The 27,627-nt window shown below is 42.6% G+C and overlaps 1 protein-coding gene across 1 annotated transcript; it reads right to left on the reverse strand.

The window, feature by feature from the left end:
- Positions 1-2,778: 2,778 nt before the first annotated feature.
- On the reverse strand, positions 2,779-26,815 carry DSG2 (desmoglein 2). Its single transcript, XM_030490299.1, has 15 exons — positions 26,365-26,815; positions 20,254-20,289; positions 19,242-19,376; positions 17,888-18,046; positions 17,490-17,634; positions 16,098-16,258; positions 15,156-15,290; positions 14,825-15,010; positions 13,610-13,869; positions 12,442-12,584; positions 11,579-11,806; positions 10,489-10,719; positions 9,353-9,477; positions 7,881-8,225; positions 2,779-5,786 (listed from the first exon to the last, which is right to left on the reverse strand). The coding sequence occupies exons 1-15, from the start codon at positions 26,407-26,409 to the stop codon at positions 4,764-4,766; spliced, it is 3,357 nt and encodes a 1,118-aa protein (XP_030346159.1). The 5' UTR covers positions 26,410-26,815; the 3' UTR covers positions 2,779-4,763.
- Between the last annotated feature and the right edge of the window lie 812 nt (positions 26,816-27,627).

The raw sequence follows: 27,627 nt of genomic DNA on the forward strand, positions 1-27,627 counted from the left end.
CTTGGATTGCAAAACCCAAGACCCTCCAGCACTCGGTACTCCCAGAGGGTTGTCCTTTGTGGCAGGCAGGCAGCAGAAAACCATGGACCTGATGATGCCCTGTGTGACAGCACCTGTAAAGTGCCCATTTTGGAAGCAGCTTTCAGCATCTGTTCTGCCTAGACTGTATTGCCATCTATCCGCCTCTTGGGGTATCCATCCCGAGTTTGATTTTCAGCAGCCAGGGTGCCCAGCAATAGGATATGCCAGGGGACTTGACCACCTGCAGTGCTGGCTCCTGAGGTGAGGACACCCAGAGAAACTGGGAGCTGCAGATGGCAACTGCTTTGTGTGGTTCAAGGGTCGCTACAGCTGTTTCTTGGCAGACTCTCACTAGAGGGTTGGAGCACAGAGCATGGCTTATCTGACAATCATGGCCCTGCCCTGCATCAGTTTTTTACTCAGTGGTTGCCTTCTCTGCAGGGAAAACAAAACACCCTATTTCTCCTCATCCAGTGACCTCCCTAATCTGCTGTCCTTTTGCTTCAGGTGACTGCTGTCCTCTTCTCAATATCGAGCCTCTCCTGGATCACTTCTTGTCCAGTATCCCATCATCATCATCATCAGCCACCAGAGGGGGATGCCTATGGAAGAGGGTCTTCACACCAAGACTCTCAGCTATCAGCCTTTCCCAGAGCTGGAAGCCACTTCTGTGTGTTCAGTAACCCCAATGGCTTGCTTTTACATGCACTTATGCCTTGAATCCACGCAAAGGCTATTACTTGCAGCAGCATTTTTGTGCTTCAGCTACAAGTGTGGACTGTGGAGCAGTAGACATTCCCACATGGAGCATCCTGGGCTGGGAGAGCAGTGAGTTCAAATCCCGCAAGGAAAGGCCCAAAATCTTGAGTCCTTGGCCATGCTCTGCCCCCCCCCCCCACCCCATGACCCCCAGCTATAACACACAACATAGTGCCAGCCCCATCACCAGGCTGCAGCCCAGGTTGGTGTGGGCAGGGCTGGGCTGGGGTATGTGTGCTAGCTAGCTGTGGTCCCTCTGCCACCTCCATGCATAGTCCCTCGGCCAAAGCCTACACACATCCAGGAGCCAACAAAATCAAGTCCCATCATGGCCTGCCCTGCAGCTCAGAGTGTGCTGGATGATTCTGCATGATGAGCTGAGCACCTACAGAACCTCAGGCACCTGGGCACTGAGCTTCCTAGCTTGTATGCTAGAGGATGGGCTCAAAAACTACACCCGACTGGCACTCTGAGCATCCCTGGGGATCCTGTTCAGCCCAGCCTCCTGTCCTCACATGCAAAAGGAGTTTGATTCCTCCCCCTCCCAGTTTTTACCCAAATTGGTTCAGCTGGACAAATGTGTTTGAAAAGGTGCACTGGTACCAGGCAGAGACCAACTTTCCTACTCACAAGGCAGGAAAAGCAAACAGTTGTCACATTGTTTTGAGCTCACGTGGAGCTCAAAGACCACAGGAGGGAGATGAGGCCAGTAGAGGACATAGCCAGAGCCACTTGCTCCCTACTACAATACATTGATGCATTTTTGGGATGCCTCAAGGCCATAAACACTTACCATCACTCTCCTGGGGATAGCAGCTGATTCATTTAACTTTAAAAACCACTGATTTACTGCTGATAACCCTGACAAGCTTTTAAGCCTTTGATGATAGATAATAGTCAAACTCCCAGGAAAGAATGGAGCCTGGAGGAGATGATCCCATCTTGCAAAGCCTACCCTGGCTCAAAGTATACTCTGGGGCATGACAAAGGAAATGCTTTCTCACGGGGGCTTGGGACAGGCACTCCACTTGCCCTCCTGCTGGGGATGGCCACGTCGTTGTTGCAGCAGGCTGGCTCATGCTTGTGGAGTCTGATGCAGTTAGTGAGGATTCACAGGAAACATAAATCAGATGAGCAGCATGGTTACAGTCCCTGTCATGCTGGTACTTCAGCATAACCATGCTGTTATTTTTAGATGAGAAAATGACAGACTTTGTTTTTACTTTTGAAGTCAGAATGAGGTATCTCTCGCAAAGATAAGAGACTAGGGCTAGTCCTGGTCTCAGGGTTATCTAGTGGTGAGATGCTAACCAGGCGTTTCCATCACTTTGGGCCTGTACATTCCTCCCACAAGCCACCATCATTTACAAAACAGAGCTCCATTAGAAGTGACTTATTTTATCTGATGGCTGTTCTGCCAGCATTAGCACACACTGATAGCATCTGAAGTCTTGGTAGGAGACTAAGCCAAATAATGGAGATTCACTCTTAACAAATCTATTCAAATACTCTTTACAGCCCTAGCAAATCTGTGATAAGAGTTTACATATAAACAATATGCAAGGAACACAGGATTACTGTCACACAGCCCTACTTCTTACATCTTCTTCTAGACGTTAACAACTGTGTTTTAACAACTAAAAAACTGAGACAATACTTTATGCCATGTTGTTTGGACGTATAAAGAGTCTGATTAGAAAAGTTTGAGTCAAAGCCCAGTAAATCTGTGGATGGGATGCTGTTGTCTTGTATGAAGTTCTACCAGAATTTAATGTGCTTAACCAGCAGGCAGAATTCACTTTTTTCAGAATCTTTTTTCAGAATAGGTTAGTAGTACACCAACTTTTATTATAACTGCATCTTTCAAATATTCCTTCAGGCTGTTTGGGAAATTCCAATCCTCATTCTATCTTTATACCTTTTATTTGCAGTAGAAAAGTCGGTGTTTTCACCAGGGTAGCTGTCTTAAAGCTGAATGAAGACAAAAAAAACCAAAAAACCAAAAAACCCAGAGAGTTCTTTATTTTAAGATTGCATAAAACCATAAAAATACTCCATTAAAAAGTCAGAGGTAAGTTCACTCCCTGCAACTGCAGGAAAAAGTGGTGACCACTTAAAACTGCATGTTTGCTTAGAAGTAAATAAACATACTTTAAAAATGAAGCGTAAGAGATAAATAACCAATATATCCATGCGAGGGAGTAGTTTGATTTGCTTGGAAGTACTTATCCATTTAATGTAACGGTGTAATGGTCCTGTTGAGCATAGCCATGGTTCCTACTTTGAATATCTGTGTTTTTGAATCAACTTTTACATCCTTATCAGTAAAATCAAATACTCTGAAAGCACTTCTAGTCAAAGGCAAAACATAGCAGTGGAAAACAACACTGCAGCTGCAGGAAAAATCCAGGAGGGATGGAGACAACCAGAAAGCTCTGCAGGTGCAAGGGCTTTGCAGTACCATATGACCAGCTTGCTGATTTTACAGGTATAAGATAAACATAGTACCAATACCTAATCTAAAATACTTCCTACTCTGTGAAAACATGAGTGTATGACAGTTTTTCCTTAAAAAAATACACTTTAAAATGTTGCAAACCGCATGTAAATATTTACATGTGCATATATACATATAGTGTCAAACAGTGCAGTATTGTCTTCAGGTTTTGCCACACAGTACATGGAAAGAAAAGTAATCTTAAGTTGTGCAGACATAGAGGGAGCTTTCTCTTGCCTTCTCAGAGCTACATACGGCACTACACAGGTCACGTGAGCTGTGGTGCTTGGAGCTAGCAGAATCTCACACACACACACACACACACATCCGACTGCATTTCTGTGCTTGTATCTGAGAGATCACAGACAGAATTAAAGTCACTTAGTTAACTGCACTTGTAAATCAGATCCTACACGTCTAAGGGCCATAAACTTTGCTAGCAAAGCCACTACGTGAATGTCTAGCTCTAAAGCCAACGTTTTGGCTGTTTCTCATACCTTGTTAATAGGCCAATTAGGAACCAGTGAAAAAACTATATGATGCAAATGATTACTTGTCATGTCAGCCTAGAGCCAAGTCCAAGAATTTTTATATCGAGGTACCAAAAAAATTGCATTCTCAGCTTTTTTGCTACTTGCTTTCTTTAATCCCTGTGCTAATATGCAAGTATTGATTGCTTAAGGTACACTGATAACCCAAAGTTGTGACATCCCTCTAGCAGAGCAACTGCCTGAGGATGTACAGGCTTTGGTGGCCTGTGCTTCTCAGGAAGGAGAGATTTCTTAGCAATTGCAGCTCAGAAGGAGCTGCCCTGGCCCACAAGGTAACAGACAGCAAAACACAATGAGAAACTGATGCCCCTTAGGGATGACTTCAGCAGATACAGAATCACAGAATCATAGCATGGTTTGGGTTGGAAAAGATCATCTAGTTCCAACCCCCCTGCCATGGGCAGGGACACCTCACTCTAGACCATGTCACCCAAGGCTCTGTCCAACCTGGCCCTGAACACTGCCAGGGATGGAGCATTTACCACTTTTTTGGGCAACCTGTGCCGGTGCCTCACCACCCTCACGGTAAAGAACTTCCTTAGACACTAAACAACAGTTCAGAAGCCTAGCTTGTGCTTTGCACGCTACGTCCATCACTAGATTTTAGATTTCTGCTCTCCCCTAATTATGCAGCTATGGTTATGTGGTATTCGTACACTGAGTAATAAAAAGCAATTACAAAAACAGCAAACAAGGGGGGAAAAAAAAATATTTCCCCTATCTTTCCACTTCAAAAGCATCGCTGCCAATCTTACATAGCAGCAGCAGACTTCCTTAGTAACTTCCTGGTCATAAACCTTATTTATACAAATTACTGCAAGGGAGTCCATGGCATTCTGAAAGCGCCAGTAAATTCAGGTCTCAAGAAAAAGCCTGAGGCAAGACACATGTGGACACAAGAGTGCCAGACACAGACGGCCCTGCACGGGGCCAGGCTAGGAGCGAGTGTACTGCACTGTGCTGTACTTGGTGACCCTGGAAGACTTGCTCAGTGTGGCGCTGGCAGAAGGAGGCCCTTCTACATTGGAGCCTGCCTGGTTAAGTGAGGAGTCTGCGATCAAGACGTGGTCTTGCCTTCCCAGGCTGGCATCTGCTGCCTGTTCAGCTCTGCTCTGCATCCCTGAGGCTGTGACCACCCTTTCATTCACCACCATGCTGCGCCCCCCTCCTGCAGCAGGGAATGGGAGTGAGCCCTGCTCTGCAGCAGGCACAAGCACCCTCTCCCGCTCCCTCACCACGACATACTGGGAGTCAGGGAGATCTCCAACCGTCAGGGCTCCTGGCCCGGCTCCCTCCGATTTCACCATCCTCTCTGTAACCACCACATTACTTTCATGTGGCAAATCAGGGATTTCCACCATACCCTTCAAGCTTGACGCTGGTGCCAGTACTCTCTCTGTCACCACTATGTTCTCCTTAAACTGGGGGTCTAGAAAGACAGTGGTCGAGCGGGCAGGAGCCCCTGCAGAATAGGACATTTCTGTCATGGTGAAATTGGTCTCTGAGTGGGCCGTGGGAAAGGGCTGGGCATTGTGCTGCTCAGAGCGGGAGGCGAAGGTTGTTTCTGTGACCACCTCCTTGGACAGGGTGTCTTCTTCTACACCACTGCCTCCGTGCACTGGCGGGGCAGGCTGGAAGCGGCTTCCCGAGGCAAAGGCTTCTTCCAAGCTGGAAGCATTTTGCTGATCTAAGAACTGTGACTTTGAGTCATTAAGACTGAAACTTGATTCATTCCTGGAGCTACTGTCTTTCATGTTTATGTGTCTGCCTATGCATATTTCTGCTAGAGTCTTAAATTTGTCTCCTAAATCATCAAGGAAGTGGTCATCAAGATCGCCCTCAATAAAGCTGCAGCAGCCGATTGAGCCGTGGGGGGAGCCTGACTCTCCCTGGGAATAAACCAGGAGGCAGTCGTTTGCAGCCTGGGTTTCATCTTCATCCGCAAAAGAGACAGCTTTCTACAGACAGAAAACAAAAGCAAGCAGAAGTTCATTAATGTCAGCTCTAAACTTAACAAATTTGAAGATCAGGAATGCTTGATCAAAAAGGTTACAAAAAACGGAAATTTAACTGAACCCACAGAAACCATCAACCAAGTAAAGGCAGTACCTAAAAGGCTTTTTGCTTTTTTGAAATTAGTCTGAACTTGAGAGTACACTTGATGAGAAGAAAAATCTGAGATTAAATGGAAAACCTAGGGGACTGTCACCATCTGGTGCTATTCTTACCAGGAACTGTGCCATTTGTCATACTGCTCCATCTTCACAAAGAGATTGCTTTTATTTTGGTTCAGTGAGCGAACCTCACCTCTAACTAGGTGTTTGGGAGAGTGCCAAAACCATGCCCAAGAGTATCTTAACATTTAAACGCACATATAATGAGTACATGCTGATGTTATCACCTGCTATGGCCCTTTTCACTAGCATAACCTGCAGAATCACACCCAAGGAGCCCAAAAGCAAACAAACCACAAAGTTAAATGGTTCGATAAGTATGGGAACATAGTCCAGCACATAAATTTTTAAGTGTTATGCAGGCCACTTTGGAACAAGGAGAGCTCATAGATTCACACTATAGTTCTTTCAGGGCCAGCTCAGCCTGAAAGCAGTATTTGCAATAGAGTTGCTGACAATGCCACCACAAGTATCTGTGTACATGCTTGCACCAGCTCTAGTTCCAGGAGTGAAGACAGTCAAATCCTCTGGGCCTGCTGAACCAGCTCTACCTAATATGGTTGCTGGCTTGTGCTCAGAACCACTCTTCTGCCACATTTGAAGTTCTAGGGTGCATATTAGCTCAGGCATCTGTGTAATGTGGTATATATCCAGACCCAAAGAGACTCCGTGTGCTTTTCTGCGTTTGCTCCTGGAAGTAGGCACATTACCCAAGATGCCCCTACAAAAATCAGCACACATCTGAAACTATTTGGTTTGGTTACTTGTCTGGGCTCCCCCCACTGTCATAACCTGAGATATGTTAGCCTCCCAGAAGTTTTAAAGACTACTGTAGTATGACCTTTACTAAGCTCTCCCGCAGGACTTCAGCAGCTATACTTAAAGTATGCCTTAGTATTAGGAAGCACAAAGAGTGGAAGGAAAATGGAATTGCTACTGTTGCATCTGTTTACCCAGAACACCAGTACCTAGAGCACTCAGAAGACATACAAGTATCTTAAGCTCAAATCCTCCCCTGGCCTGAGGTGGTGATTCAAACCTGCACAGCTACTTCCCTGCAGAAGCCTATCATCAGGCAGCTATGGGGTGTGAAGATATTTTTGTTTGTACAGGTGATGGACAATCTGTATGCTCCCTGGCACATGGAAATGAAACTTTCACTATAAGGAGCTCACCAGCCTAAGGACTAATGACGTGGTTATGCAAAGAGGAATAGCTGCAGTGAGTAGGAATAGCCTACTGGGCAATGGTTAGGTCACCAAAAAAAAATAGAAGAAAGAAAGGGGATTGCAACATGTGCCTCATATGCTTCTGATGAATGGCCCTTTACACAGGCTGTTGGGCAAAGAGACAAGTCCAGTACCACTTACTTCATCAGCTGCTTTGAAAATGCAGACCCACCCTCTCCTGTATGACATCTATGGCTTATCTTTCAAAAACCTGCTTTATGGTGAAGTTTGTAGCTGTGACTCATCATGAGTCATAGATGCCTCCTAACAGGCCGGTTTAATGCGCTTAAATCCCTGAGATTTAGATCATGTAGTCTCTCTCATGGCTTCTTCCTCTGCAACGGGATCCTTGGTCATTGCTGAATATTGTGGATCCCATTTCCACGCACATCCCTCAAGAGGCTGTGAGAGACCCTATAAGCACCCAGTGCTACAAAACTGAGCATTATCATGCTCCCAGTCCCATGTGTCAGCCTAATCCAAAAATCCTTAATGCCCCCAACTCCACATGCACACAATATCAGCCACTGTATCAGGACTGCTTATATATACACATACCTACTCATCTGTGTTTGTAATAACATGACAAGCATTTTGCAATGGTAAGTGTAAATATCAAAATACTATTATTTTTGGATCATATGCTTACGTCATTGAAGTAGTCTCTTAAAAATTCTTCTTTCATGGCTCCTGTTGATCCCACTGCGACTCCTCCTCCAGCCACCACTGTCTTGCCTTCTACACCTGCCATGCCTTCAACCCCTCCAGCTGCCATGGCTCCATACTCAGCACCAGAAAGGAGATGTCTTTGTTCTTCCCATCTTTCCTTGGTAATAGTGTTGCAGTGCTCTCTTACATGAGAGGCAGAGCTGCCTCCTCCTGCTGCACTTTCCTCTCCACTCATTCCTGCTGCTCCTGCCGCTGCTGTTACTGCTACACCAGTTGCTCCTCTGGAGTTCCCCAGTCCAGTGGGTGGGATGAAGCTTAGCACTGGCTACATGAATAACACAGATTAGAATGCGACATGAAAGCTGCGCTGTCTAGCAAGCACATGGAACTCACCAAACCAGCAGTGGGGCTGGGTGGGACCTGGGAGGATGCCATTTTATGACTTGTTTGAATTTGCACTTAATACATGTTGCTGCGAAGAGTAAAAGGCTTCCTGAAACAGGGTGCAGCTTCCACGACTGCGTTCCCAAGGAGGATCATGGAAATACTTCTGTAGATCATTGTTTTCTTGAAAGGGTTGGGAATGAAAGCAGGGGAAAAAAACCCCAAACACTAAAAAAAGGCGTGTGAAATTCCAGGGAGCTCAGCTTTTCCAAGAAAGACTCTGCCCAGCTTTCCTCAGACACAAAGTGGAGGAGGGAGTGTGCACTGCCTGCTGCCTCTATGGTGCTGCCAGGCCCTTTCTTCTTTTCTAGCCGTTTGGCTTCCCTGTTAATTGCCTTTAACAAGAATTTGGTGTGAGCACTGGCCACAGATCCAAGTCTTTTACCTTCTGTTTCTTTGTTATTGTGCAGAAGCATGTCAGTGTCATGCCCTTTTTTTGAAAACACGGTTTTGTTGCATAAAAACAAAGGGCAAACTTCTCCTGACATTCACTGTTCCCTGTATTGATTTACAGTCTTTTCTGACTTTTTTTTGTTCGTTTTTTAATTAAGAATTTCCTCTGTTTAAGAAAGCAAATACACAGGGAAATAATTTAAAATGCAGCCCGAAACTTTAAACTAGTGAGTAGGAGCTAAGCTTTAGAACCCATTCTTTTGCTGCTTTACCATGCTCCCAAAGGGGTGCAGAACATTCCAGGCTTCCAAATGCAAATGCTTCCTTCTTTATAGCATCTTTTCCCACAGTCCTATCTTCTGCTCAGATACCATCAACATTTGTTTGATTGCTTTCCCTTTACTATTTAAACGCTATGGTGGTTTTTTCTAGAGCTGCTGGTGGAATTCACCTTTTACCCATCCTTCACTGAGGCTCACAGGTTTAATTTCAATTAATGTTCATATGTGGTTAAAATCAGCTTTGAAACATCAGCCTGTAAAGTGGAAGAGGCGCTAAGCACTGAACTGAACACTTGGATAGAAATCAAAGAGAAATGCTATTAGGGATACATGCCTTCTCCTCGGGAGCTGCTCCTTCACTGTTCCACTGACGCAACATCGCCTCACTGTAGTCCGGAATTGCAGCAAATCCCTTTGCTCCTGAGCCACAGGGACACAGGAGCACTAACAGCGGAACAACTACGGGGAAGCAGAAGTTTGCCATTAACTATGTGATTATAGGGTCAAAGCATGCTAACAGCCAGTACTGAAGTTTGGCCAGGTACCATACCAAACTGTAATGAGTGATAAGTATGCGAGCAGATAAAGACTGAAGACAGGTTCCCAAATACTCAAGGTATTTCCTAGAAACATATGGCAGGCTGGCTTTCTAAAGGGTAAACTGACAATTAACCTGTCAGGGCCTCAATCCTGCAGATGACCACACATGTGCACAGCTATACTTCTACAGATGATCTCATATACCAAGCCCTAAATATCACTGTACAACCTCAGCACTTCTAACTCCTCCTGTTCTTTTACTGCTAGATAACGACATGGTGTCATGTAAATTCCACCTCACCACTCCTATGACATGTCCAGATTGTTGCCTGGGAAACTCAGAACAATCCAGTTTCAAGAGCAGAGCGTATTTGTGTGGCATGAACTTTCTTTTACCACAGCTAGATTGTTACCAGTACAAGCAATAAATTATTGCCATTTTAAATGTATCACTGGTATACATGGCCATACCCTGACTACAACCATTCTTCTCTTACTTTCAAGCTTCTATTTTGTCTCAAAGAGCAATGTCACATGCTGCCTGGAGCAAGGCACCAGACTGGGGTCTGCAGTGAGGGAGAAGAGAGTGGAGAGAGTGCTGCGGTTTGAGTGGGAAGAGATAGGCTTCATATGGAGAGGTGTGGGAACACTGAAAGGATTCCTTAATGCTTCCCCACCTGTTATTTACAGCGCCATAAACAAATATTAAAGCTGTACATATTAATTTCGAAATGCCTAGCTTGAAATCCTTTAAGGGCAAAATGCTGATGTTACCAAAATCAGTTGGGGCTTTGCCATGACTTCACACAGACTAGGAGTTTACACAGAACATACCGAGATGATAAAACCTGGGGGCTGGACTGTTTCTTTCCTGATGCCTTGCAGACCATATTTACAGTGCTTGTGAGGTAATATGAAAGGATTACTTACGCAGCAAAAGTAAAAATGCCAAGATGATTAGTGCAACCGCTCCTGGTCCCAGACCCACAGTCTGAGCGCCAATAAATTTCTCTCTGCATATGCCGTCATCCGCACATTTACAAACAGTCAGTTGCACAGACTGTGTTTGAGCACAGCTGAACCCTTGGTAATCCTTTATTAAGATGGGAACTTCAGTTCTGCCCAGCTTCAGGTTTTGTGGTACCAGCTGTATGCTGGTGCCTGACGTAGAAGGGGGGAGTTAAAGCAAAAAAGACAAGAAATGAGTGGAGAGAAAGCTGACTCCCGTAAACTAAGGGAAATAAAACCTTCACAGCCTCCCAACAAGCCCCCTCCAAGTAAGTCCAGTCAATACAATGGCATTAAGTTTAATCAGCTGCTGCTACAGCATATGTGCTCTTATCAAGTAATTCATGCTGGCAACAAAGCAGCCGTGCTCACTTACAGTCTCAGGAAATTGTGAAGAGTTTCACATCACCAGAATATTTATCACAGAAGACAGCCCAATCATCTATATATGTCATGTCGTCTGGATAGGTAAAGGCTGAATTCACAAAAACACAGCTTCAGCCTTCAGGTTAATCTGTTGTAAGCCACAGGCAGAGACCAGGGAGCCAACATACTACCTGCTCCTGTGGCTGTGTCATGTCAAGGACACAACTAAGCAACAGATGCCCACATTATGTTCCCAGCTGGGGAAGTTAGAGCAATTGCAGCCAGTAACACAACCCTACCGCCAAGCTCAGTTTTAACAAAAAGCATCCTCGGTCACTGCATGCTTTTGTGGGAATGGCTTGACCCCAGCACTACTCATGAAATCCTGGTTACCACATATGGGTCATCGAGCTAGGCAAAGACGGTCCAACTGAGGGAAGACAACAGGCTCCAGAAGACATGACTGTGCTTTTATAGCCATTAGAAAGAAGGAAGCAGAACACCAAGCTATGTGTCTTCATGCCTGACTCCATATATATAGGGCTTTTTGGTCTGGATCAGCCAAACTGCCAGTTTGACTGGAATTAATAAATTGCAACAGTAGGACTCTAAAGTACTAAAAGTAATTAAAAATATATTTGTTTACCATTGCTGAATCCAATTATCCAGTTATTTGCTGTCCCTTCTGGCTCATCAATGACAGTAAAACTGAAGGGATCATTGTTTGGGTAACCATCCAAATCATTAGCTGTAACATCAACTGATTTTGCATCTGAACACACAGTTTGCACAGGGTTCACAATAACTGGGCAGTTATCATTCTCATCTTTAACTTGAATAACGACTGTGCCGGTGACCGTTTTCTTGGGAAGATCTAAGATTTTAAAATATGAAAATTTATATTGATTTGAAAAGTGCAAAAACTTCAACTTAAAATAAAAAAACCCTTAATATTTTCCAAAACACAAACATTGCTTACGTAAGCTGACAGAGCTCTCCCTGGAGCTTATGTATTTCATTCCTAATGTTAATAAACATATTGGCAAAGTTCTTCTGAAGGCAAGGTGGTTTACTACTTTAACTTAAAAAAAAGTATTTCCTGTGTATGGTTACACAGTAACATGTATCATACAAAGAAGTTCAGGGAGTTCTTACTTAGCATTCAAGAAAACTCAGGACTTTGAAGTCTGCTAATTAGTATATGGAGATAGTGGTAATTTCCACCTTGACAAGGGATGTTCCTATCACACTCGGTCTTTGCAAAACTTTTTGTAAAAATTCACCTCCATCTAGCCAAAGAAGAGAAACGGGCACCTTGGGAACCCATTCCAAGGTTCATTCTACTTCAACGAGATGCCCATGTCTCTCCTCCAAATACAGCGCCTATGGGAAACTGCACTAGGCACCTTTTAGGCAATTAAAGATAGGGAGCTTAAACCCACTACAGTTGTAGAAAGGCAAAATAAACCCTAAACAGACTAGCACGAAGACAAAACCCTCTCATCTTACCAGTAGTTACACCCAACATGGTGATAGTGTAGGTACCATTCACTACATGAGGTGATTCGTAATCAAGTTCTTTGGCAAGTCGGATTTCACCTGTGACTGAGTCTACTGTGATCCAGTTTGCCATATCTCTTCCCTTCATGTATCTGATTAAAATCACATATAAAAAAATACAAATTTATAATGAGGAAAACAACCATCAGTGTGAAAAGCAGCTTCACAGTATGCTTACTCTTCGTTTAAAGCAGAGACCAAATCCCTAGGTTTGAGGTCTGATGCTCCTGCCACTGAAATTGGTTTCAACTATAAACCTAAGGTCATAAACCTATCCTGAATGTTGAAACCTGCTTCTCCCTCTAGAGTCAGGATTTAGGTGTGGAGGCATTATAAAAAGTAGACTCAGGGAGTGAGACTGGAGCAGGGGAGGGAGTTGCACTGATGGTCATCATCCTCTTGCCCTTCATCCCTGCTCCCAGCAAAAGCTGAGCAGCAGCTGCCTGGGAGAGATGGTAATACAGTGACGAGGGAGAGGGGACCATTGTTGGGTATGCACCTCCGCTGGTCTGCACCATTTGTAAAAGCCATGGTGGTGGTTCGACCACCATGGTTGAAGAATTGTGATTCCAAATCTAAGCATGCACACACAGACTTTCTACTTTACACCCTTTCTCTCTCACTGCTAGATGCTTCTGCTTATTTCTTACTAATGTTTCTGCAGACGATGAAATCACATGAGTATATCTACCCTCAAATGTATACAGGCACAGCAAACTGCATGCAAGCACAGAAAACTTCAGCCCAAACACTCAGGTCCCACCATGTGCAACAAAACAAGTAGGATTTTCACATTAGCTGATTTCTGCATAATAGAATATTGAAGATGATGATAATGTTGTTCTAGATGTGAATTACATGTAATAGAAAACGACTGACTGCCAGGGAGACACTGAAGCCAGGCTGGATGTGGTTTTGGTCAACTTGATCTAGTTGAAGATGTCCCTGCTCATTATAGGGGTGTTGGACTAGGTGACCTTTGAAGGTCCCTTCCAACTCAAACTATTCTATGATTCTATGGTGGCCTTTGAAATTACTGCAGTTCAATATACAAGTTTTTACAGTAAGATATGTTATCTGGCACACTTAATTATGATGGTTATAAAAAGATTCTTACATAATTTTCTCGCTTGGTTTTCCAGTGTCTTCATCATAGGCTTGATACTGTCCAATAACCTGTTTTATCTGAAGTTTCTCACTTGCTTCAATAATTTTTGTGCCACCAGGGAATACAGGGCCTTCCCGCACATTAATCACATTAATTTTGATTGGAATTGTTTGTGCTTTATAACTGTGTTTAATTGACTTGTGGAACTCTGCTTTGTTTGTAACAACAATGCCCAAGTTCAGGCTTTGCATGGTTTCATAATCCAGCTCCTAAAGCAGTAAAAAAAAACAAAAAACAACACACTCTGAATCTGATAGAATATATCTAGACAACATTTATACATTTAGTATTTAAATAATACTATTTAAATAATACTGATGGTTAACATGTTACTCTCAATACATAATGCTTCTAACTACTATAGTAGGAAGATTATTCTTATTTTTAATGGATAGCACCATAGGTATGTCTTTATATTATTTAATTTAAACTAATTTAAGGTAGGTGCGATGAGTCCTACCCATATATTCTGTCTTTACTTCCAGCGCTCCATATTACCTGGCTCTTCCAATGTTAAATTTTGGGGATTTTTTGCTGTTGTTCTGTGAGTTGTTTTTTTCTTTTTTTTTTTAAAACCAATTAATTTACTTAATAATGCTTATTAATTTTTTTTACAATTATCAGTTTTCAGATAAGGGAACAGAGCAAAAAAAAAAGGGGCACTATGCATCTTCAATGCTTGTGGACTAAAGAGGAGTGAAATTCATAAAATGGAAATTTCGATGTATAGAAAATATTTTCATAATTTCAATTTATGGAAATTCATAAAATAATCTGTAGCCCATGACTCATGGTGTAGGCATTGCCTGCAACATTATCTGTGGCCACTGGAGATACAGAAATTGAAACTGAGATCATCAAGGAGAGAAAATATATGCAAAAGTGTACAGCATAACTGTTGCCCAAACAACACAGAAATTTTGGGGACTTCTGGCCCACTAGATATATGTACTTGAGATCCCACATGTTAATGGTAAAGCTGGACAAAATCATTATTTTGCACAGAATTACTCAATACACCAACAAAGAACATTCCAAAGGAGGAGTGTCTGCCATTTAAATTTACAGTTTACATATTGACTGAATATAAATAATTTGCATGTCAACTTAAAGGGAATAAATTGTTCTGATATTCAAAGATGACTCTCTAAAGAATATACTAACCTTCACAACAGTCAGAACTCCTTCATTTGTTTGGGTATCTGTTACTATACGAAAAAAGCCACCTTCATTCCCAGAAACAAATGAAAAGTTTGCCAGCCAGTTATCAGAAAACTCTTCATCTCTGTCAAATACTTTTATTCGCAGAATTTCCACATTTGCTCTGTTTTCTTCAATGCTTCCTTCAAACTGCAAATGAAAAACACTCTACTTTAAAAAGATGTCATGATTTACCTCATTTCACCAGTGCAAGAAAGTTTGCACAATCTTGTATTAAGCAATGGGATACTGGCAAGTATAGGAACATGCCAAATACTGTGATAAATCTACTTACTGTGCTACTTTCAACCACAGGCAGATTGTCATTAACATCCAAAATCTTGATTTCTAAAGAACACGTTGCAGCATTCCCACCTAATTCACCACCACGGTCTTTTGCTTCCACCACCAAAGAATAACTACTTTGTGTCTGTCACCATAAGAAAAAAAGTGTTTAAACCAGGCAAAAAAATTTCCTTAGCTGTATTATCTCTGTTACATTTTCATAATCCCTCTCATGGTCAATTATAACTCCCCTCTAGCCAGTAGTCAATCTCACACACAACTACCTTGACAGGCTCTGCTGAGGCTTTGAAAAGGATCTGGGACTACTGCATGTTCCCCACATGCAAGACTGTACTTAGGTGGCAAATGAAAGAACTTCAGGGACAGGACCAATGATACCTGCATGTCAGCGCTAGAGGCAGAGATGTTGTCCCCACCTGCAGAGCTAACGTCCAGATCACCATCTGCTGGCCAGTCAAAATTCATGCAAGCTCAGATAAAGCTGCTCATAATATGTAGCTTTCAACCCTGTCTCACAGCAGTGACTGTCCTAACTCTCCGCACCTCAATTTGCATAGCAGGCTACAAAAACTCTAGATGCAATCAGCAGTTTTGCAGATGGTGATCTGGGTGGTCTTTGCCAAAAGCTCTCCAGCAGGAAGAAACAACCCCTTGCTTCATGTAACTGCTGCCCTGGCTGTATGGGAGACAGAAAGCAATGGCCATTGGGCTGGTGATGTGCTAGGGAGGTGACAGAGGGAATACAAGCTTCACTCCATCACACACACCACCCCTCAATTCCTGAAAAACATGAATCAGCCAGACAAGGCTTTAATCCCAAGGGAGGTGAAAGAAGGCAAGAGGGCCAGTTCTTCAGCACGCAGGGCTGAAGGTGACAACAGAGGCATTTGAAGACTGCTGCTAACATTAAAAACGGGAGGGGTTTTTTTACCTCTCTGTCAAGGTTTATTTTTGCTACTCGAACCACACCAGTATCCTTATCCATACTGAATGCAGCACTAGGGCTTTGGGAAACAATCCTGAAAGCAATTTTGGAATTTAGGTTATTTGGCTCATCTGCATCTGTGGCGTTTATCCTTATTACAATTGTACCTGGAAAAGATAAACAAAATACAGTATTTGTTTACACTGCCATGCACTGTGAAGTATTTTTTTTTTAAAGATGTGCAATTACAAGATTGTCAAGATGCACTGCCTGATTTTCTGATGCTCTTGCCTTTATTTATTTAATGAATAGAGGTGAAGAAGCACTCCTAAAATCCAAACAGTACATATGTTAAAAGTATACCCTCTAGCAAACAAAAGGATTGTATCCACACATATGTAACTCACAGAATTCAGTGCAACAGAATTAAACAACAGGCTGAATTCTCTCCAAAATTCTGACAGAAAACTGTAGCTATCATACAGAGAAGAACGAAAACGTTTTTGAACAAGCAGCTACATTTCCCTCACACATTGTTCTGAAGGGCGCACTACTGACTCCTCCACCTGAGCATTATTAAAACAATTGGTCTGCACTGATGCCTTCCAATAGCTTCACTCAAAATCCATGGTGGCCCCATGGTGCAATCCTTTGGGAAAGGGTGTACCTTAGCATCCAGTGCCTGAGTTTGAACATTAGCTGGAATTCAGACAAAGGGCAATTACCATATGACTGCTACTGACTTGAAGAGAGCTGAGGGAACTCAATACCTCAGCCAAGTGTATGGTCAAGAATTTGGGTTTTTTTTCAGATTATTGTGACATTGAAATGGACACAATGACAGGCATTTATTGCATTGGTTTATTCCAGTTTTTCTTATCTTCTGGGAAATAATCTGTTGCTCTTATATCTACTGACATCAATAGGAAAACAGCCACTAACTCATTCTTTGAAGGTTAGGTCACGGCCATAGGCACTTCACACTGAAGTACCTCTCCAGACAATAGACAAAGCAGGGCTTTCCATGAGCGTGGCAGAGTGGAGTTCCTCTCAAATCAGCTGCGATCGCAAGGCCAAAAGGTATACTGCATTTCTCATGAAATTCCTCCTGAAGGACTCTGACTCCTAGATTTGCAGTAGCTTTGACACCAAACCAAAGGTGCCATAAGTGGAAATGTTGTTCTTTGTTGTCTTTATGTCAACACTTTCCCTTAGTCACACCACACAGCTTAGCCCTGAATAAAAACTTGCATTCACACATGGATAACCTGGTCTATGTAAAGCAAGAGAATGTATTCTTGTCACTGCAGATATGCTGCTGAAAAGAGTATATTCAACTTGTGCCCTTGCATGTTGGGAAAAGCTGAACGAAAAAAACAATTCTTAAAATAATGTTACCTGTTTCACTTAATTCTTCCACTGAACCAGCAAAAACTTCATGTGAAAACACTGGAAAATTGTCATTTATATCCACAATTTTAATTGGGAGGTCTATTGGCTCTTCCAGTTTTGCTCCAGTCTTATCCAGCGCGTGACCTCTGAGCTGAAATAATACAGACAGAAACAATAAGCAAATCTGATAGGTGACTGTAATATGTATAAATACATATGTGAAATATATATATAAAAAAATCTAAGCATCATATAAGCATACATAATATGCTTATAAATATCAGCATGTATACACAGCCAAGTATCCAGGAACATTAAAACTAACCACAGCAAACATGTCTGAACAAAATAAATAAAAATGGATAGCAGGACACCTATAAGGAAAAAGTTACCACTCAACTTACAAGCAGCATTGGAGTCTTTTCTCTGTCAACCCTTCCTGTTATGTTCAGGTCTCCAGTCTTCCCATTGATAACAAATAATCCATAAGGGGGTTCTGTTACTCCTTGACCAGATATAGTATAAGTTACCACTATCCCTGTATCTTCAAGATCAGAATGTATCTAGCAGGAATATAACAGATTAAATAGCATTTGGTAAATAAAACTACATTTAAAAATGCAAAGAAAATATTGTTGTTATTTTTGCAATGAACAAACACAAATAAATATTAAACACATTTCCCTGCACATCTTTGACCATGGAAACGTTGAGATCAATGCAGGAAGAGCTGCATGTTCTGTTTGAGGATCTGGTGCAGGGAGATGAGGAACATGACAGGCAGAGCAGCAGCTGGGAACCATGGAGTGCAGAGGTCTGTGGGAGAAGAAAAATGGGACTGCTTGTACAAAGAGAGTGGGACAGAATAAAACTGCATGGAAAGGCTGGAAAACCACTGTGATAAGATGAAAAGCTGAAGTCAGGGAAGAAGATCTTGAACCAGTTGAGCAGGGGAGACTGAAGTTACTTGAGCAAAGCCTAGAAATAATATATAACAACTTTTTAAGGGAGATTGGACCTAAGCTAGTGAGTGTGCCCAGGACTGAGAGGAAGTGATGGTGTGGAGGAAGAAAGGTGAAACCTGGAGAGGAACAGGTAGAAGAGGCTGCGTAGGCTAGAGATTATACCCTTCCTCTCCTCTGCTGTCAGCAAGTACCTGAAACATCTGGAAAAGGAGGTGTGCATTGTACCAGCATTACCATCAAGGGGCAGCCCAAGCAGAGGGTAACAGCCTGCTACCATCAGCAGCTACTTTATATGCTGAAGGTGTGGTACTTTATATGACGGGTGTGGTGAATTCAGGTTTTAACACTAGTCCTGAACCAAAAGCTTATAACTCTTGCAAAAAGGATAACACCTTGCTTATTTTTAGCTCTGTTTCCTAAAAAACCTAGGCATACATAATTATGCTCCATTCTGCCCAATCACCACCAGCAGTTTTGGGACCCATTTGCCAAGTTCAACTATAGCTGAGTAGGGGTGATGGAGTAAAAATCTCAAAGATATTGCATTCCCCAAAGTTTGATAAAAACTGGTGTTTAGGAAAGGATGAGAGACTGAGCCAAATCAGGCTGCAAGAGTAACTCATTTGCTGAAGGAAGGAAACAGAAGGAAATGTGTCAATCTTCAACTGACATTCAAAAGACCTTTCAAATTAAATAAACATTTGTGCATATGTTTATGGAAGCCACACCCTTATTTTACTTTTCTGTCTCTATTTTTATGTGTATTCTGTATTTATTTATTTTCTGGGCTTACTTTAGCAATCGGATTCTTATAGGAATTGTCTTCCTCTTCCCGTATGAAAGCCGGAGGGACTGTCCATTCTCGTTTCTGTCTGACTAGGCTGTTGGGATGAGACAACATGCCACTCCTGCCATTTTGATTGTAAACCTGTGAAGAAACAAGACTGAATGTCAGCATTACACTTAGCCATTTCAGATGAATGCTTTATTGCTGCTGCAGCCTAGACTTCCAAATAGCTTTTGCTCTTTCAATAGCTAGTAACTTCAAAATCATGGAGCAGCATTAGCATTCCGAGCCACAATCTTAGAGCTATACACTCCTCAAGTTGTTTGAAGAGGAAAACTATATTAGTCTTTTCATCAAGGCATGGTTAGGTAAGACAGGCTTTAAATACATCAGCAAGTTCCCATGACTAGGGGTTGGTGAAAATGCACCTGTCATCAGATGTGGGAAGATGTTTGGCACTATGGCTGTTTTGAACCACCATTTCTGCCTTATTGCCCTGTTTACCATCCCACCAATACTGCTTCAACTACTCACCAATACTACTCAACCTTCTCTCCAAAACAGAATAAATGAAACATTCATTCAACCCATCCACTGCCTCTGCTTTCCTTGCTGAACTACTCCTCATTCTTACACTGTGTTACACCCTTCATCCTTCTGTCCAGCTTAGTCCCTACTGTGCCTGTTGACTTCCAGACTAACATCTGGAAATGTTTCCAATTAACATCTTCCATAAAATAGTAGTTGATTTACACAGAGTTAAAAAGAGATATCTGCAAACTTTATATTTTAGGGTAAGTTTCTCAAAGTTGAAGACCACCCAGTTTGATGGATGTAGGAATCTGTTCACTTACATTTCACCTTTAATTTCATTATTCATTACACAGCTTTCATTGTTTCAGAAAATGGTAAAACTCAAAATATTTATCAACTGAAGTAAGTTACACCTTTGACACTTTGCTCAGAGAAACCTTTTTCAGGCACTGACAAAGAAAATAAGTCTTCCATTATTTCCTACCTTCACATAGAGTCCATTTCCATAATTCACACAGATCTGCAATGGAAGTTATGATAATCATTATTAATTCTATGCCACTTTAGCAGTATTAAAACTTAACTGACATGACTTCCTTCATACAAACAGCAAAGCCATAAGGAAGAGGGCATCTGACCTCTATAAATTTTTGCTATTTACCCATAATAGCTTCCAAAAAATTCATCCATAACCACTCACATTAAATTATAATTATATAATTAAATAAATACATAATTAGATTGTAAGAAATTATAATTATATAATTAAGTTTTGCACTTTTTTCCCCAGCAGGAAACAGATAATAAGCAATTAATATTTGTTTGTTTTTTCAATAAATCCAGACTTTATAATAATTTTTAAACAACCATTTTTTAGTGTTGAACTGTGCTTCACTATTCCAAAACATCAGGAATTTTTCATTGATTGAAGTAAGCACTGGTTACCAGCAACACTCTGGATAAGCTCCCTCTTCTGGGCAAATTTTGGATTATACAGGCTGTGGTGGGTTACCAACCCCCTCAGAGAACAAAACTGGTTAATTAATGTTTAAAAGCAAGGACCAATTAAAACATCTGCTGACGTGCACATGACAGAAGCATCTCTCTACTTTGCACTTTGCTGGGAGGATAAATGGCATACGTGCATCCCTTACTTAAGAAGGCAGACACATGTGCATCTAACAAGCAAATCATGCTTGCTTTGACAAAATCTTACATGCCAGCAGTCAATATTGGGACTGCCAATCTCTTAGTGCACCAGGATAGCTCAGGACAGCTATGCATGCCCTTAAACACCCCAGCTAGGTGCCTTATCCTGGCTGGAAGGAACTGGAGCCTCAGTTAAATTACCAGAGACCCTGTGTCTACCTCCGCTCTCCAGGTGCCAAACATTCTGCAAGTAACAAACCCGAGGGCAAAACTTACAGTGCAAAACTAAGCACTGGGAAACAATAACATCAAAAAGCAGGTTATTACAACACTTGAAACGAACAAATAAAACTTTTGAGCTTTGTATACGTACAGAATACACTTAGCCTTCTCAAAACTATCACATCTACCTACATTTCATTACTTCGCTGATTGTTTCTTTTTTAATACTAATGCCCAAGGCAAAGAAAGCTCAGAAAAGGTGATTTCCTACTGAAAAGTCAGGGATTATTTCTTTATATTCTCTTTGACTGGTTTCTGGACTGTTGACTGGGCTCTCCCTATTCATCCCTCTGACTCAGACTTGATTGCTGCATTGATGACAGCCTTTTTTTTTTTTCTAAGATGTTATCTCTTTCCCACACAAAGCAGCACTGCAGTGGACAGGGTTGAGCAATGTAGCAGGCTGCTGTTTTGACTTGCACAACACAACTCTTTTTCAAAGGGTTATTTGCCCAATATGTATATTCTGAAGACAAAATTCAGCAAACACTAAGTCCCCCACGGATATGCACGGTGAGAGCTGCAGGATCTTACACCTTAAACCAAGTTGTTTTCATGAATATTTGTAGTCTTATTTGGTTTTACTAGTTATATGAAATTTAAAAACTTATTTCTATGATTAAAGAGATTGTACCACCAAGAGTGACAGGAGAATTTTGTTTTCTAGAAAAGGTTTTCCAACAGAAGCTGCAACTCTTTCAGAAGGTGAATAATTGCCAAGATGTCATTGTGAACATCCTTCCTTGTTTGTTCTTACTGGTAAACTGAAGGGAAAAGTATTTCTGTCTCAATACTGAATGGAAACGAGACACAAAGTGAGAAGTTTCCTTGTACTGGAAACCTGAGAACCGCAGTATAAGCAGAAGTGGTGTAAGTTCAGGAATAAGCAGGTCTTCCACTGAGATGCGTATCGAAGAAAGAAAATCCCATTAGTCATTATAAACAGAAAGCTTTTCATTAAAACAACTAAAAGCAAAAATCGGTTTGTCTGCTTAGTAGCAAAGCAGCCTCAAAACATTGTTTTATTGCTAAAACAGTAAAAAATACTTTTGCTCTTGTACTTTTTCACCTGTAGTCCACAGGCAATCTCATAAGGGACTTCTAAGATATCTTCAAAAGGTGTTTAAGAATGGCAATTTTATTTATTTGGACAAATACATGTGGAACAAAGATATACAGGAATCATGCATCTATATTGAAAATTTGTAAAGGTTCCAAAAATTAAAAAGGGGAAAAGCACTTTTCAATGACATTTTCTTCAAGGAAAAGTGAAAAGTCACATATCCAACAGGTGTTGAATTCTGAATTTTCCCTTTTTTTCAATATCCTAGAGCTGCCTTCTATTAACTGGCTTAATAAGAAAGCCCAGTCATCTGATGTGGATCATAGCCTTGGCACAAAAATTAGACATCTGTTGATGACATCCACTGATGACACAGAACTGAGAAGGCATTGTCAGAAGTGTCTGACTGGGTGGTTACAGAAAATGAGGTGGAAAACCTAAGGCCTGAAGTAATAAAAATGGAATGAGACACTACAGGAAAGCAGCAGGAGTAGGCAAGAGGGCAGGAGAAAGAAGGGAGTGACTGCCACATATAGCAAGGCTGCTCTTGCCCAAATCCATGTTCAGGTATAGTCAGGACGTGACTAAAGGACAGATTTTGAACACTCAGTTTAGTTTTATACTGTAAAGATAAAGACTGAGTAAGTAAGAAGGTATGTGCCCATATTTGCTACAGTATGAAACAGTAAGTCCTAGAAACATGGTCTTTCACGTATGCTGTGTGTCAGGAGACTTGGATCTCACACCTCCTGTGAGCCAGTTTGGTGTTGAAGACAACAGGCAAGCGAAGATCTTCCACACTTAAGAGAGACAGGCTGAAGGGACAATCCAAGGTTATCTACTAGTCCATCTTCTGGCCCTGAGGCGGGTGAACTACACCTAAGTGCTTCCTGACAACTATTTATAACCTGTTCTTAAAATGGAGGGATGGAGGCCCCACAGCCTCACTAGCTAACCTAAGGCAGTGCCTGGATTGTCTTACAGATGGAAAGTCTTTTTTTTTTCATTTTTATCCTCATTTTATTACCCTAATTTTTAGCTCCTGATAAGTTGATCATATTGCTGTTTGGATGAGATCCAGTTTCAGATTAATGCATACCAATTTACACATCTAAATGAATGCTAAGTGCCTAAACCTCTGTTATAATAAATAGAAATGTAGACAAAGCAGACAACGAGATTGAAAAGCAGTTCAATTTGCCCCAAAGCCAGCCCACATCTTTTTCTCTCTGGGCTCCACTGACTGTAGCTATGTCTAGTTTGTAAGCCAAAACCAAGAGGATTTGTAGAGCAAAGCAGTTGCTGCTGAGAGCCCAACACTACACAACCCATGTTTTATGGCGTTTACTTCAGATTAGAATTAGCCTGGTCCCACAGACCAAACACCCACGAGCAGGCGGATGCACCTCTCAACACATTTTCACCCAGGAGGGATCAGATTCACACACTCTGGAGATTTGCTTCGAAAGCACAATTTGATCCAACCACATAGGTGCATTCTGCATCCACTGTACCTCCATTTACCACAAGAGAAACTCAAACACCTGTACCGAAATGTCTTATCCTCAAACCACATTTCCCTCTTTGCCACATTAATAACGCCCTCATTGAACAGTGTAGTTCCTTTTTCTTCACAATTACCCTTCATATAGCTGAAAACTTAGCACGCATCTTACCCACTTTCTTTTCTCAGTACCCAGTTCATTAATCTCACTTCAGGAATCATAAAACAGGATTACCCAAATTTAGATCGCAATTTTTGCCTTCCTGTAGTCTCCTCTGGGTGGATTCACTTTATTTAGAAGTTTGGTGTCCAAAATAATACACCACTTTAGTTCAACAGGATGGATAAAATACTAGATCTTATGTATTTCTAACCTGATTTCATATCTCACCATAGTGCTGGTTTCCCCTCCCTCTCCCCCTTTTGGAACAATATTAAGTTGTTGAATCAATGCATAGATGCTTGTAAATATTTTTACCATGTTTCAACATGTTACTGGCAATAGAAGCGAGGCTGCTTGGAATAATCTCACCTTTGTTCTTTCTAAAACTAAGCATGATGTTGGCTTGTTTGGTTTTCCTTTTTTATTTTTTACTTTTTTTTTATATTTGTTTCTATGAATTTTGAAAGGAAATTGCTCCTGGCTCTGACATTAAAATAGTGATCTCATGTATTCTGGACTGAATTTCATCATACCCAGCCTAACATCCTGAACATCAAGCAAGTACACATTCAGAGAAAAAAAAAGATCAGTTTTGCTACTTGCATGATAAGATTCATACATCTCTGTCAACTCTTCACTGAAATGTAGGAAGTGCCAAAGATTTCCTCTCTGGAAGACGTGATGTCCACCTCCTTCAGAAATGGTCAAGAAACCTCCTGGTCTAATAATCCTCGACAGCCATGCCCATGGCGCTGGGTGTGCACCTGGCAACACGCCAGGTAAAGCCCAGCCCTACGGGTGCACTATCGTCCGGCACGCCCAGACACACCTGGAAAACGGTTGGAGGCAGGGACCTGGGGAAAGCAGTTCTCGATGCTTCTAAGGTAGAAGATGCCTGGGGAAGAAACAACTTTCTGAGGCTGGTTTTGTCTTCAGTAGTTTCTTAAGGTTTTGAAGTTATCAGTGCTATCTTTGCATGTCATAAGATATAAATGACCCTAATCTGATGCTCTCAAACAGGCAACTAGACCTTCTGCCACAAGAATGGCTTTGTGCAGCGTAGGGAAAAGGAATACCAAACAAACCAAAAAGGCAAAGCCCAGCAGTGCCGCTCTTTCTCCTGACATCAACCAAGGCAGCTTTATTTGCTCTAATATTCTATCCAACGAGGCATTTAAGCACCAAAACAACTTCACTCTTAGTATACTGTACCCTAACCCCAGCTTTAGCTGAGACTGAGGATGATGAGGATTCAGGAAAATAATTTTCCTCTTCAAGCAAACCCAACAGCATCCTGAGCCAGCGCAAGCCCACCAAAACAGACAACGGTGTGACTTCTGGTATTACAGAAAGAATTGGCGAGAAGTTCTGTACAAGTATCACTCTGCATATTTCCCATTGCTCTTTTGGGTAAAAAGAGGGTAAAACATTTTCCAACCAAACTGTAACTCCCAGCGTGCTGCAAAGAACCGGGTTAACTGTTGCTGGACAACTTGCTGCCAACCACAAGTCTACGTCAGTTATGGGTTAGCTGGGACAACAGGTCTCCAGCTAACAACTCTGATTTTGCAGGATCTCGAGCTCCAGGAGCAAGGTCTGGATGCACAGCACCTGCCAGGTGACCCTGCAACGAGCTGTTCCTGAAACCTGCCCAGCTCCCCAGCGCAGCCCATGGCCTGGCCTCCACCTTCACCTTCATCTGAGCGGCGGTGGCCTGACTTCCGCAGGCATTTTGCCAGCCTGGAAAGGTGAAGAACTAAAGAACAATGACGTGGATGTGACGGAGAGCTCCCTGTAAAGCATCTAGAATCAGCTAGAAGCCATCAGCCCAAATCAAACAATCCAGGCATTTTGGTCTCAATTTGTTATGAAACGCACTTTGCTTTTAGCCTGAAAAGGTATTTTATAGGATAAGAAGTCTGAAGACTGATGGCTAAAGAGTGAGGACAGGGAAGGACAAAGCCTGCAGTGTCTTGGATTATTAAGAATTCGGTGTCATTTCTCTAAGGCAATAAGGAATTCTATTAAATTAAACTTTACGACCCATTCTGCCTTCTGGCACTATTTCTTCATCAAGGTAATGCAATCTATTAACACAGATAGTATGTTGAGCATGAAGACAGAAACAATACAAACTCCTCTCTGCGTTCCTGTTCCTCCTGGCGTCTCGAAAAACCCCACCCATTCCAGACACCGTTCGTACCGGGTTCTTCTACCTTTACCTGGTTTCGGACAGCAAACAACCATTACTTTCCAAAGCAAGAGAGAAAACCCGTTCCCAACCCCAAGCAACCGGCGGCAGGAGGGCTGACAACCCCCGACGGGCAGAGCTCTGCCTTGAGGCGCCGGGGCCGGGCGGTGCCGGTGCCGCTCCCCGCGCAGCACCTCCCGCCTGCCCCCGGTCACGGGGCCCCCCGCCGGGGCCCGGACTCACCAGCAGCGCCAGCAGCCACGCCGCCATAGCGGGGTCCCGCGACATGGCCGCCGTCTCCTCCGCGCTCCGCCCGGGACGGGGTCAGCTCCGCGGGCCGCCCACGAGTGGAAATGGAGGCGGCCCGTCGAGGGGCGAACAAGTAGCCGTGGGTGGGTGGAGTGTGCCGAGCCCCGCCGCGCCGCGCTGCGCCGGGAGAGGGCAGGTGGTGCCTGGCCCGCCCCAGCCCCGCCCGGCTCGACCCGACCGCGACGGGACTCCCCATCCACCGCCCCGGCGGGCTCCGCCCGCGGGAGCCTTCGGGAGGTGCTGAGGGCAGCGGTGGTGCTGCCGGAGCAGCCCGTCGGGGCGGGGCGGGCGGCCGCGGTTCCCCCAGGGCGCTCAAAGTCTGGTTTTTATTCCCCCTTCCCCAAGAAAAGCGAGCTGCAGCGAGTAGGAAGCAGGCAAAGCGACTGTGACAACAGACCGATGTATTAAGGAGTTATTGATGGGGGGGGGGGGGGGGGGATATAAAATGGTGATTTTTTTAGAATAACCTTCCCCGTAATCTTTTTAATATGCTCCAAGCCATATCCTTCCTACCTACAGACCTTTTCTGGGTATACCTGATTAATTGGTGCTTAGGAAGGCATAACTGATTCTTTGTGATGGCGAAACAATCAAATATACTTCCCATACATCCTCTCTTCTTTGGGGAAGTTACTTAATGAATCTTTATAAGATTACACTCTGTGTAAATAATTTCTGAAGTGGCTGGTTATGACTATGTGTGATACTATTAGGGCTTGGAGAGGGAACTAGCTGTAGGGGAATCTTTCCAATTTCATTATTATAGAATCATAGAGTGGTCTAGGTTGGAAAGGACCTTAAGATCGTTTACTTCCAACCCTCCTGCCATGGGCAGGGACCCCCTCCACTAGACCATGTCGGCCAAGGCCCTGTCCAACCTGGCCTTGAACAATCATGTCCCCTTATTACATGTTATAACAGTGTATGATAAATAGTGTCACATTATGTGTGATGTCAGTTGCAACAATTGTAATTTATATGGGGGTCACAAAGGGAAAAAGCTTTCCTTTACAGTTATGTGTATCTATTTGTATTACTGACTTAGAATATCACGATTTACAGAGTTTGCTGATATGCTTTCATAAGTATCATTTTCTTGATTTAAATAAAACAAAACCCCGAAATAAAGAAGCAAGCATACATGAAATGCACTGCATTAAGGGTTTCTTTATTCTTTCTTGTTTTCATCACTGAGTC

This window comes from Strigops habroptila, chromosome 1, assembly GCF_004027225.2.
Source record: "Strigops habroptila isolate Jane chromosome 1, bStrHab1.2.pri, whole genome shotgun sequence".
NCBI lineage: Eukaryota > Metazoa > Chordata > Aves > Psittaciformes > Psittacidae > Strigops > Strigops habroptila.